Source organism: Macadamia integrifolia, chromosome 12 (assembly GCF_013358625.1).
Source record: "Macadamia integrifolia cultivar HAES 741 chromosome 12, SCU_Mint_v3, whole genome shotgun sequence".
Taxonomy (NCBI): Eukaryota; Viridiplantae; Streptophyta; class Magnoliopsida; order Proteales; family Proteaceae; genus Macadamia; species Macadamia integrifolia.
Window position 1 is genome coordinate 4968782 of NC_056568.1, and position 13149 is coordinate 4981930.

At 36.6% G+C, this 13149-nt stretch overlaps 1 protein-coding gene across 1 annotated transcript; it reads left to right on the top strand.

Moving 5' to 3' along the window:
• The first annotated feature begins 3517 nt into the window (after positions 1 to 3517).
• On the top strand, positions 3518 to 4716 carry LOC122057400. Its single transcript, XM_042619480.1, has 2 exons — positions 3518 to 4496; positions 4588 to 4716. Exons 1-2 carry the CDS (start codon positions 4077 to 4079, stop codon positions 4630 to 4632), a joined length of 465 nt encoding a protein of 154 aa, XP_042475414.1. The 5' UTR covers positions 3518 to 4076; the 3' UTR covers positions 4633 to 4716.
• Positions 4717 to 13149: the final 8433 nt, after the last annotated feature.

The window sequence follows — 13149 nt, forward strand, 5'->3', positions numbered from 1 at the left end:
AGCCCTTAGTGCGATGACTAGGCACATTAACTATAATTTATAGGGAATTTACATCCACCACCCCTCGCGTTTGTCCTAATTACATAATCCCCCCTCACGTTTCGTTTTTTACATTTAAACCCAAAAATCTGACGTCGTTACACTAATTTGAGTTTTTTCCTGTTAACTTGAACCAATTTTTTTAAATCCCCATAATACCCTTCTATTTACCCTTCAACCTATGAAAGGAAATCTATTTGGGGCTAGGGTTTAAAACCAGTCTCTGATTCCTCTCTGCCATTCCGTAGGAATAGACTCCGGCAAAGACTAGTTGTTTCAGCGATGACACAATGCTGACCGTAGGTAGTTCCGGCGAAAGAGTGGCTGTGATTCCCGATGAAACAGTGTTGCATTTTTTCTTAGGATTGTTCCGGCGTTGGTTGGCAAGGGTGGTTGAATCTCTGTCCATCTGTGATTCCTGGCATTGGCAGACGACGAAATCGACGAGTCTCCTCTCTGCAATTAAATTGTGATCTCTAGTTTTTATCTAATTTTCTTCTGATTTCTATTTTTGTTTTAGTTATGATATGCAATTATAAAAGCTCTGCATTTTCTCTCTATCTCAACCATAGATTGAGACAAAATGCTTTTCATATGGTTCTTAGTTTAAGTTTAATAAAGGCTTAAGGTTGGGCATGCCACTAGTTTTTAGTAAACTAGTAGCATGGACTAATCACAGAGTAGGACATAGGAGGGAAGGGGGTCTTTTTTAAAGAGAAAGGAGAGAAGATGACATTACATTTGGATCTTTCAAAATAATTGTGTTTTCGACAATTCTTTTTTACTCTCCATCTTTGGTTGTTCGCATGATACTAGTCCTTTTGTGGGGTATATGTCTCTTCATGAATACTTCCACAGCCGGTTGGGCTGTAATTGCATGTTCTATTTACTTGTCAGTTTTATTGTGAGTTGCAACAGATGAACTATTGAAGTATTGTAATATATTGTAATAAATGGCATGTTCTATTCCTATTTTAATGAACTATTGAACTATTGAAGTACCATAATGAATGGTATCGAAATATTGTAATGAATGGGCTATAATTGCATGTTTAGGGTTGTTTGGTTACAAGAACAGTTGCATTCACTCATTGTTTACTGGTTTTCAACTCTATTTAATCATGGATTTGATATAAATATAGGTGCATTGGTTTGTGTATGGGGCTCAAAATTTGGGCTGTCCTAGCCACCCTAATTGTAGAAGGTTGAGATTTTCAGGTTTTGGGCTGTCAAAACCAAAGACTCATATTTGACTAAAATTAGCCCGAAATCAAAACAACATAAAACATGATTGAAATTAGCCTGAAATCAACTCAAATTTGACTGAATCAGTTGAGTGAAATGAACTAAAACCAAAGACTTAAAGGAATAAGGAAAAAGACCAAATAGTGTGTGTCATGAACATCTTCATCCCAACACCTTTTGATTTTGCATCAATTACTATTTTTAATATTCTTTTAATCTTCTACCTTCCCTTTCTCTTCTTGTAATTTGATGACTATTGTTCTGGATACTTATAACTACTGATCATTTTAATAGGTACTTTTTCAGCAATGGTTGTGCAATGTCCTATTCAGTTTAGTTGGTGTGGGAGAACTGACATAAAATTTGTTGATCTGGACCATTACTCTCATATAGACATGGTCTGTGACATATACAATTTTGTCTTTAACCATGTACTGGAAGGCCGTAATTTGACTTTAAAAGTCAGGTGTGAGATCTCTCCGAAGGTGCATGTGCAAGTGACGGATGATGCTAGCATGTTAAGCCTATTTGGTTTAGATGGGGTAGATATCATCAAACTTGTAGTGTATGACCTTGAAGATAACCCTAGTTATCAGAAGGACAAGTGGACAATTGATAGGTACAAAGTGATATTGTTTTTAGAGAAACAAGTAACAGGGGAGTGAGAGATGTGACACAATCTTCAGTTGGTCAACCAATGGGTTATAGTTTAGGAACATTGAAAAGGAGATAGCAACATGTGGAGAATGAATCAGATAGCAAGAGAAGGGAAAAACATCCTATTAAAAGAGGTGGAGGGATATGTATATCTAATACAAATGCTACCAGTGATGGAAGTGATGATTATGATAGTGCCACTGCTGATGCTACTGCTGATGCTCCTAGCAAGGGTAAAGCCAAAGCTCATGCTAATGCTGTTGCTTTACCTCAGAGATCCACTAGTGCAAGTGTTGCTTGCACAAGTGGATTGAAGGCTGTTAGTAACAGCTCTGCTAGTACAAATGGATCAACCAGAATACTTGATGTAGTCCCTAGTAGAGAAGAAAGGGAGGTTACCATTGTAAATGACAGTTTAGATGAATCAGTAGAAGTCCCTCAGGTATCTTCTATTATGGGAGGAAGGACAAATAGTAATATTGATGATTTGGGAGATGATTCAACTCATACCCGGAATCTTTCTACAAGTGATGAAGACTGGATACATGAAAATGATGCATCTATGGATGAGGAAATTGAAAGTGATGACATCCTCAATGAGGATTGTGATGTAGAGGATGATTTGTTAAAAAATTAAATTGGTTGAATATCAATCCAAGTACAGTATGATGGTTATGATGATGTTGAGGATGGTACAGTAACACTTGTCGTAGGAAAGTAGGAAATACATATGATGATGTGAATCACTTTCAGACTGTTCTAAACAGTTTGCCATTTAAGAAGGTTTTGATATATTGAAACCTAAGAATGAAAAAATCAAGGTTACTGCAGTATGCAAGCCACTTGGTTGTACCTGAAGATCACCAGTTGGTGATAAGAAGGGGGTTAAGGATGCAAAGACATTTATGATCAGTCATACAACCCAGAGCATGCTTGTATTTTGTCAAAAGAATTCAATAGCGTTACATCACTTTTGATTACAAAAAAACTTGCTCCTCATCTTAATGCTGATCCATCTTTGAATGTGGACTCCATGCTTACCTTCTTGCATGAAACATACAAGATTAACCACCCTTGGATGAAGGTGTATCAGACACGCATCATTGCATTGGAAATGACACAAGGTAGTCATAAGGGTTCCTATGCTCTGTTACCTACATATGGTAAATTGGTGTTATAGAAGATGTCAGGTAGTTTTTCAAGATATAGTATGAAGAAAGTCATGACATGTCAGATAACAAGGTGTTCAAGAGAATTTTTGTTAGCTTTAAAGCTTGTATTACTCGATTTTTGAAGGGTTGTAGACCATTTATTGGTCTGGATGGCTACTAATTAAAGGGTAGATATGGAGGCATCCTTCTGTCAACAATTTCATTTGATGGAAATAATGAATTGTTCCCAGTGGCATATGGTATTGTGGAGGTTGAATGCAAAGACAGTTGGTTTTTTTTCCTTGAAGTCCTACGCGGATGAGTTTGCTCTAACCTTTATGTCAGACAGGCAAAAGGTACTTGTTATTAATTTATAGCAACTGCCATTACTCTATACTTCAACATCATATTTAAATGACTTTTAATATATTGTTTATATTTTGTAGGGTTTATCAGATGTCATCACACAAGTGTTCCCTTATACTCATTAGAGATATTGTGTGAGACATGTACCAGAACTTCATGTCAATTATTTTAGGACAACTGTTTAAGAAACACTTTTGGCCAGTAGCATCAGCAACTACTCTCCTCCAGTTTGAGCATGAAATTGAATGTATCAAAGAGTTTAGTGACGATGCATATAATTGGATGATGGAGGTTTCTACAAGATTATGGGCTAGGCATGCATTTGATTTTAATGCAAAGAGTCCTCAAATCACCAACAACATGACCGAGTCATTCAACAACTTGATATCAGATGTTAGGGACAAGCCTGTTACGTTGGTAATTGATGAGATAAGGCTGAAAATCATGAAAAGGATGTTTATGAACTATCAAAGGGGTTGCAACTACTGAGTTGGTGGCTTGGTCACACCTGATATGAAGACACATATAGATAATGTCCAATAGAAGGCAAGGGAATGTATTGTGTATCACGGTAACATACATGCATTTGAAGTGGTAGATATCCATAGTGGGAGAGTTATGGTGAATGTGATAGAGAAGACATGTGGTTGTAGGATGTGGGATTGTACTAGGTTGCCATGTAAGCATGCAGTAGCAGTTATCATACACATTAGGGGGTCATTGGAGTCTTACTGCAGTCCATACTACAATGTCAACATATACCTTCAAGCATATAGTGAGTTCATCCAACCACTCCCAACATTGGCAGATTTAGTAGTTGATGACTCTCATGGGTTGGTTCAGCATCCACATCTTAAAAAGAGGCCCGGTAGACCTCATAAACTCAGGAAAAGAGAATTCGATGAGGGACCTGCTACAGAGTTCAGGAAGAAATCATCAAGTGTCAGATGTGATATCTACAAGCTAGTAGGCCACAACAGGAGAACATGTCCTCGAGATGGAGAACAACCAAACAATAAGAAAACAAGAGGCACAATGGTATGACTCCTCACAAGTAGTTTACAACTGAAAATTTATTCACTTATTTGCATGCTCCACTGTTGAATTGTTTTTTTACTGATTTCTGTAGAGAAAGCAAAGGGATAAGAATCAACATGGAGGCACCAGCTCTTAGATGATGACTAGGTCACAAACATCTACCCAGCCTGTAAAGCTAAAAACTCAAGAGAAAACCTTGACCAGGCAAGCTGCCAAGTACACAAAATGGAAGGCAAAGCAGGCTAAGAAGAAGTATGAAGATGGATGTTGTTGTTGTTGTTGTTGTTGTTGCTACTATTTCTTTCCCTTTCTTTTTTTAGATCGTGGGATGATTGGATTTTAATGTGTTATGAAAGAACTTTAAAGGGAGTTTTGCCTTGTAATATTTATGTGTTAGTGTTTATGGACATGATATTTATATGATGTTAGAAGAACTTGTGTGGGACAGGTTGACCAGGTTTTTTGGACATGATATTTATATGATATTTATGTTGTTCAAGAATTTAGGTGTTACTTGGAGTCATTAACAGGTTTTGATATGTCACGTATTCAAACGAAATGTTGCCCCTTTTTTCTTAAATCCAAATTGTCCTATATTGAAGGGAATCACTGCCCATTTGAAATAAGCTCTACATCAATTAGGTGATGCTGATGTTGTTGACGCATTTTCAAATCAAAGTGCATGTCCGGTTACTGTTGTAGACCAATCTTAATAGGTCATTATAAGATCTCAAATTCAAAAGAAATGCAACCCATTTGAATGGAAGCTATACCCATTTGATTATAGTAACTAAATACTCAATTACAAACATACAAGGTTTAACATAATAAAACCATTGATATAAACCCAGAATGTACTCCTTCAATGGTTAGGGAAAAAGAGGGAACAAAAAAAAGGGGAATTACAACTTATATATCATCTTCCCTAATTCTTCATTTTCTCATAACATGACTACAATGACCACCACAAGCAAAACTATTATAATCTGTAGTGTCCTAACAAACTTCTCAAATTTCTTTATTATTTTCTTCAGGATACGAATCTTTTCCTTCATTTATCGATTTTCTTGACTTATCTCACCAACATCTATCTTGTGAATAATTGGGTTGATATTGTTGTTGGTAACATGATTCACTCTTGGTTCTTCTACAAGGTCACACCAAGAAAAGAATCCACATCCATGAGGTGCATTGGGGCAGCAATAGTACAACCTGTGCTTGCTATTAACATTCTCAGATATTATAACAAGAGCCCTCTTCTGACAGTAGTATACAACATTCATGAACTTCAAAGATGAACCTCAGTTGCTATCGTTCACACTTGCTGATGACATTGTGTACTTGAAAAATATATATTGGAAAAAAAATTAGCTTCCAAATGATTCCATTCATACAAATAATACCTCCTTGACATAGTTTGAATCACCTAGAGTTTAGAAGAAGTAAATTTTTAGAAGAGGTTTGCATCAGGTAAACAATAAGCAATCTAGAATTAACCAAATAAATTTCTTTTGTTGTTACAACCCTAAGTGTAGGAGAATCACATGAAACTAACTTGATTAGGTAATCTCCTCATTCCAAATTTCATTCTTCCTGAAGCATTGCTTTGGTTTGTATAAATAACACAAAGAATGAGAAAGGTCATATTCTCAATTACATATAGGAGACTCATAGGTTACTGTCTTCCTCCAATTATTGGGTTTTTAGGGACCAAACCCAAATCATGGGACCTTTTAAGGCATTGTAATTCATTGGATAAAAAGTGTTAGGGTCCATAAGGTAGCGATCCAAGTGCATTATCAGTAAAAAACATCATCTTAAGTGCATCACCAATGGTTCTCATGCTACACAAAACAAGAACAACAGCCAACCCAAGTGCATTATCAATAAAAACTTTGAAGAAGACAAAGCCTTTTCCTCAACAGCATGCATTTCAACTGCATTCTCAAGTCTCTTCATCAGGTAAATTTCTTCCTAAATTGTGCAAGAAAGTAAGATCACAAAACTAATATAAACACTTAAGTAATCTTCTCTATTAACTATACAGAAAGAGGTGATTCTATGTGTCTTCACTATTCATATGACATTTGCATGATTCTTAGATATTAAGACAATTTCCACACTTCCATTAAAAAAAAAAAACCCTTTATATATGCAGCGATTCTTAGAGTAAGAACTAAGGATACCTCACACATTTCAGGAAATGGGGACAAAAATCCAACCAAATACCGCATACCTTTGCTTTGTCGGAGAGAACTTGCTTTTCACCGGAGGCTATCGACTTCGCCGGACTCTATTCCACCATGCCGAAGTGTACCTCTCCTTCGTTGGAGAGGGTAACAGTTAGGGCACGGGATTTGGGGATTAGTTAAGACAGGGGATTTGGGGATTTTTTTAAAAGGTTTTAAAAGGGTGAAATAGGTAGGAGGATAGTTAGGTCTTTTTACATTCCAAAATAACATTAGTGTAACGGCATCAGATTTTTGGGTTTAAATGTAAAAAATGAAATGCAAGGGGGGATTATGTAATTAAGACAAACGCGAAGGGTGGTGGATGTAAATTCCCCTAATTTATATAATCTAGATTATGACTCTCTGATGCATCTTTTGTAATTTCTTTTCCATTTCTCACATAAAAATAATAATTGTTGTATTTCTTTATGGGAGAAAGAACATTATCTGTCCTTGTGGCTCTTACACTGATGCATGGGAACATTGATCATGCAAAAGATTGCCTTACCCCCATGACCTTTCCATTTACCCACACCCAGGAGCCACATGGACGGTTATATTTGAATGTAGCTTTCCTCGCAGCGGAATAGATCGGCTTGTACCACGCGTCAATCCACATGAATAGCGACGAAAGAAGAATTGCAACGATCTCGCCAAGCAATGCTCCATCCTCCAACTCCAAGGATTGCAATAGAGATCCTTGGAGACACATGCTCTTAATGGGAGAGACAAACGAGAATAGGAAGAGAGAGCTCTTGAGATTAGGTCAAAAACCATTTTGGTCAAACCCTCTTATTTATAAAGAACTAGTCAGGTAGGGTTCTTAATCCTAGTGAGTCTATAATTACCCTAAGTGGGTGACTCACAAACTAACCGAGTCAAGACCCAGTTCGACCCAATTCAATTAAAACTAGCTTCATCATGATGTGATTAGGGGGTTAAAAAAAATTGTCACCCTCTACCATTATGAAGATTGATCTCATAAGGACTTTGATTCCTTCATATTGAATTACTTGTTTCATTGCATGACCTCTATGGGATTCCCAAATCAATTCATTGAGTGGTTGAAGTAATGTATTGTATCCACTATGTTCTCTGTATGGTCAATGGAAGCTCCAGTGGGTACTTTACTGGAGGAAGAGGTAATTATCAAGGAGACCCCATGTTTCCCTACCTCTTTGCCTAGGCTATGGAAGTTCTTTTTAGATACAGGAAGTTTGGTCAATGGCCAGAGAATCCAATTTTTGCCTTGTTGTAGACATATGTTGTTATCTCACTTAGTATTTGCAGACGATCTGATGATCTTCTTAAAGGCAGATCGTAATTCTATTTCTATAGTAATGGACACACTTGCATTTTTTTTTAACTTATCTCTTCTCCTCATCAACCATTTCAAAGAAGCCATAAATTCTTCGAGGGGTGCCTCCTCAAATCAAAGACTGATTGATGAGTGTGATAGGGTTCATTGACACTCATTTTCCTATTAGACAGTTGGAGGTGTCTTTGATCTTAGAGAAATTGAAGAAATATGATTGTGCTCTCCTCATCAATATGATTAGAATTATGTTGTGCTCTCCCTTGTCCTGCAGGGTGGTTACATTTATTGTCAGGACTTTTCAAATTGCCTAAGTTAGTTATGACTAAGTTGTAGTCTATGTTCTCTTGCTTTCTTTGGTTAGGGCCTGGAATGGAGAGGAGAATCTAGTATATTTTCTAGGGCTCAATCTGTAAGCCTATGGATGAAGGCGTCCGGTGAATGTTCACGTGAGTGAACTGGGACTTTCAGTTCACTTATGCTATATGCTTGACATGTTTCATCTGTTAACAGAATTTTTAAATGGATAATTAACTTTTCTAATATTTTCAATACTTAAATAGAAAAAAAAAAATAAGAATCCCAATAAAAACGGTCTTCTCTCTCTCTCTCTCTCTCTCTCTCTCTCCCTCTCTCTCCCTTTCTTCTTCTTCGACACTCTTCCTTCCTTCTTCCTTAGCACTCTCCTGTTCAGGGAGGGAAAAATCTCTTCCGTTTACCTGCGATAGAGCTGGTACAGGAAAAAAGCCCAAAACAGTATTCACAATTCTCAATTCCAAGCCTCCATCATCATCAGTATTTCTACAGCTTCTACTATGCAGCAAAGCTTCAACGAAATAAACAAACACTGACATCAGAATCATCTATCTATCTATCTTCTATTTCATCTAACAAGCCATTACCCTGATTTTTACTCAAACTACAGAAAAGATCATCACAGGCCTATGTGGAAATCAATTCATTAAATTAAATTTTAACCTAAAGCATAAATTGGAAATTGAATGAGCGAAAGAAGAAAGAAAGAAAGAAAGAAAGAAAGAAGGGAACATTGGAAATTGAGGTAGGTAGGAACCTAAGAGATCTAAAGCTCATATGCTTTAAGATAGCTTGGAAGAAGAAATTGACGAAGACCACGAAGCCGACACATCCCAACAAGATGAAAAAATCTCTATCGTTTATTCTTCCTGCAATCCTTTTTTCCCATTCAAAGAGGGAAAAAATCTCTCTCGTTTATTCCTCCTGCAATCCTTTTTTTTCTCTGGAACTGTTTATGTATTTAAATATGTATGTAGAGGGTTTTTCATTATGCTCAGTGCTTAAGTTGTAGATTTTGGTTTCGCATGGGGATTTTTTCCCATTTTGAACGGGAGAACGCCGAAGAAGAAAGAAGAGCGTTGAAGAAGAAGGAAGGGAAAGAGAGAGAGGGAGACGGAATCAAAGGAGAAGTCCATTTTATTGGGATTCCTTTTTTATTTTTATTTTTATTTTTTTTTCTATTTAAGTATTGAAAATATTTGAGAAGTTAATTAACCGTTTAACAATCCTGTTAACAGATGAAATGTGTCAAGTATATAGCATAAGTGAACTGGAAGTGCCAATTCACTCATGTGAACATTCACCGGACTCTGGATGAAGGGGCTTAGGAGTTAAGAAAATCAAGGATATTAATGTGGCTCAAATCTTTAAAGAAAATAGCCTCCAACAAGGAGTCGTGAATTTGGGTATATGGAAAAAATCACATACACCTGATAAGGATCAATTATGAATTGAGATCTCCTAAGGTTCTTTGGACTATGGTACCCTTTCCTGTCACAAAAGGATAAATGGATAAAAGGAGTCACCACCTAGATTATAGTCTTGGACCCACAAATGTCTCCCTCTTTTCAAGAGATAATATATAATTCCAATGGATGGCTATGGTCTGCCTAGATCGCTGGGTAAGTGTCAGGTTACAGACTGGGAAGGTGTTAGGCACTCAGTACTTCCACCTGGCCAAAGACTGGTCTCCATATGCTTAGACCACTCCTACTAACTAATCTTAATATTATTCACAAGGCAAAAGCCCTACACTATGTATGTAAGTAGACAAAAGACTAGTGTGTTAACCTTAAACCAAACATGTAGATTATACGAAGCTATGTTACTTCACATTATATTGATTAAACTAATTTAATGAGGATTAACACCTAAAGATTTAATTAATGAAATAATGCAACCATATTGATACTAGTTTATTAAACCTAAAAGTTTAAGTGAATTATGGGGTCTTATTTATTCTAATTATATGAAAACATTTGATTAATTAAGATTATGTTAATTAATTAAAAAACTATACTAGGCTAATTACTTTAAGCGAATGCATTATTCAGACTAATTAATCTACAACAACAACATAACCTTATCCCTACTAAATGGTGTTGGCCACGTGGGTCCTTGCTTTCAAACCAACTCTGTTAAAGTCATACAAGATACAAGGCCCTTTCCTCTTCACTTTTCCTATATAACTCTTTTGGTCTCCTGAATTTGAATCAAGTCACTCCTCAGTACGGGGTCATCCAAATTGGACATGGTCGTGCCACCTCAAATGACTCTCTCTAAGCTTATCATGAATCAAAGCTACTCCCGCTTTAGCTCTAATAAAGTCATTCCTTAATTTATCCTTCTTAGATTTCCCACATCCATTTCAACATTATCATCTCTGTTACACATAGTTTGTTTATGTGACACTTTTTTTTTTTTTGCTAACGAGTGTTTCCAAGCCTTCGCCTTGATTATTCCCCCGGGTCTAGCTGACCCCAAAATCACTAGACAGGCTTACTAGCAAGATTTGTGAGTGGCCCTAAAGACGTTGCCAAGGTGACTCCAACCCAGTTCAGACCCTTTCCGAGGTGCCGTGACCCATATCAAATCACCATTGGACCAACCCCTTGGGGTTTATATGACACATCTTAACTTCCCACAAAGACTAATTAATCTAATTACATCTAATGAAAACTATGCCTAAAATATAATTAAGTGCACTATGAAAACCTAATTATTCTAATTGTGCTTAGTGATTGAACCTAACTGATATGTTTAACATAGTATGAAATCCTACTTGATCAAGTGAGTCAAGATTTTAACTAATTAAATATTATACTAATTATTTAATTAACTACCCTAAGTTAAATAATTAAATAGTTGTATACTAATTACATTAAATATATATACTACTATGTTATACATACCAAGGTTATACTATGTCATTGTCTAAGTAGCATGTTAAATAATGTGTGTGTGTGTGTGTGCGCGCGCGTGTGCAATATACTATGATTATGTTATATTAACTAAGATGACATTATACTAGTGAGCACTAAGATTATAAGATAAATCTAATTACATTAATGAAATAAAAGGCTATGCAACTCTAATTAATTAGCTGAAATTGACTAGTCTAATTACACTTAACAAAGTTTATAGAATGAGAATTTAACTACGATAAGCTACGCATACAAATTATTTTAATCTAATTACACCAAGCATAAGATTTAGCAAACATTTATCTAAAAAACGTAACTACCTTACACTTGAACACACTAATTATGGTAATTATGAAATGGAAACTGAGTAAGCCAATTTTTCTGAGGTTCACTTTGGGCTGGATTGGGGCCAGCAAAATCCCAATTTAATATGGTTATTAGGGCTTTGGGGAATTGAGTTGGGTTGAGTTGATTTGAAATTATTTGGGGTTTGATTCATTTATTGGAAAGGGTCCTTTAGGTTATGTTTGGTTGCAAGGGAAGTGAAAATTTTCAAACTTAATCATTACCTTATTTATTTTTGTTAACCGACGTTAAAAATTTTCTTTCTTAAGTAAGAAAATTTCACTTCCATTTTCTTTAATTTCCCTTGCAACCAAATGGAGCCTTAGGAGCCCAATTGCTGTAGAATTTAGCACATCTTTTGGGTGCCCTATCTACTGATACATTCAAGGGCCCAAATGTGGGCCCAAGCTCCCGTCACACCCAACCCAATGCTGGCTAAGGGGTCAGGATTAGAAAAAAGGTTTGGGGTCCAAATGAGGATCAAGCCCAACTTTTAACCATTTAAAATCAATATCTAAGAGCTATGTCCAAGTAAGCCCAAATGGCTCAGCCCATGGGTCGGGATTCAAAGCAGAGCCCAGTACAGGGTCGATGCAATGATCCAAATGAACCAAGACCTGGATAGCCTAAAGAGGCGTGATAGGCCCAGTAGAAGAACTCAAACCCCTTCATTTTTGAAATGCAAGCCCCCGGCCCATGGCCCAAATTATCGAATTTATCAATAGTAGCTCAAAGAATCCATATTTGTGTGACACAAGGCCCACAGATTTAAGGCCTGGACTCAAATTAATTATAACCCAGACTCGAATGAAACACAATCCTAAGGAGGCCCAACCTAGCCCAAATGAATGCAAAAATTAAAGTCCAAAAATGCTTATGCCCAACATAAGGGCCGGCCCAACCCAAAGCTCTCGGAACTTAACCAACCAAAATAATATCCAGCACTGTAGATACCTATTAGTAATGAAAACGTATTAGCTAGGGGTGTCAATATGTCGGGCCAGGCTGGTCTGGATCGGGTCTATCCAGGCATTGCAGGCCTATGTCCTCGGACCATGATCTATCTATTTAAGAAATGAGTTGGTCTCAATTGGTCTCATGTCAGGCTTTGTCGGGTTCTGGGCATTAATCTAGCTTCTCCTAATCGCGGTAATCGTGTCTCCAATGGGGTAATGTACCAATAAAGTCTTAATTAATATTTATTTTTCTTTGATTTAAGATACTTTAATCTATTTTGTTAAATCACCAACAATTGTGAAAAGACATTACACTTAATTACATTCAATAATTCATAAAAAAAAAAAAAAAAAATCAATATATACCCTATTCTATCCCAAAAAAATCCAAATATGCATATAAATGGTTGGGCTAAACATGTCGATTTGAGTTGGGCTTGTAAACAGGCTGGGCCGGTCGGGAGGCTCATTGGGCTTACACCTTGCACCGTGTACTACATGTTTATAAACAGGCCGGGCTTAGGCCTGACATGTTTAATAATCAGGCTAGGCCGGTTTTTAAACGAT

Coding starts and splice junctions, on each gene's coding strand:
- LOC122057400 (XM_042619480.1), top strand. CDS start 4,077: ATGGTGAATGTGATAGAGAAGACATGTGGTTGTAGGATGTGGGATTGT. Junction 4,497..4,587: donor AGAAAACAAGAGGCACAATG/GTATGACTCCTC, acceptor TGATTTCTGTAG/AGAAAGCAAAGGGATAAGAA.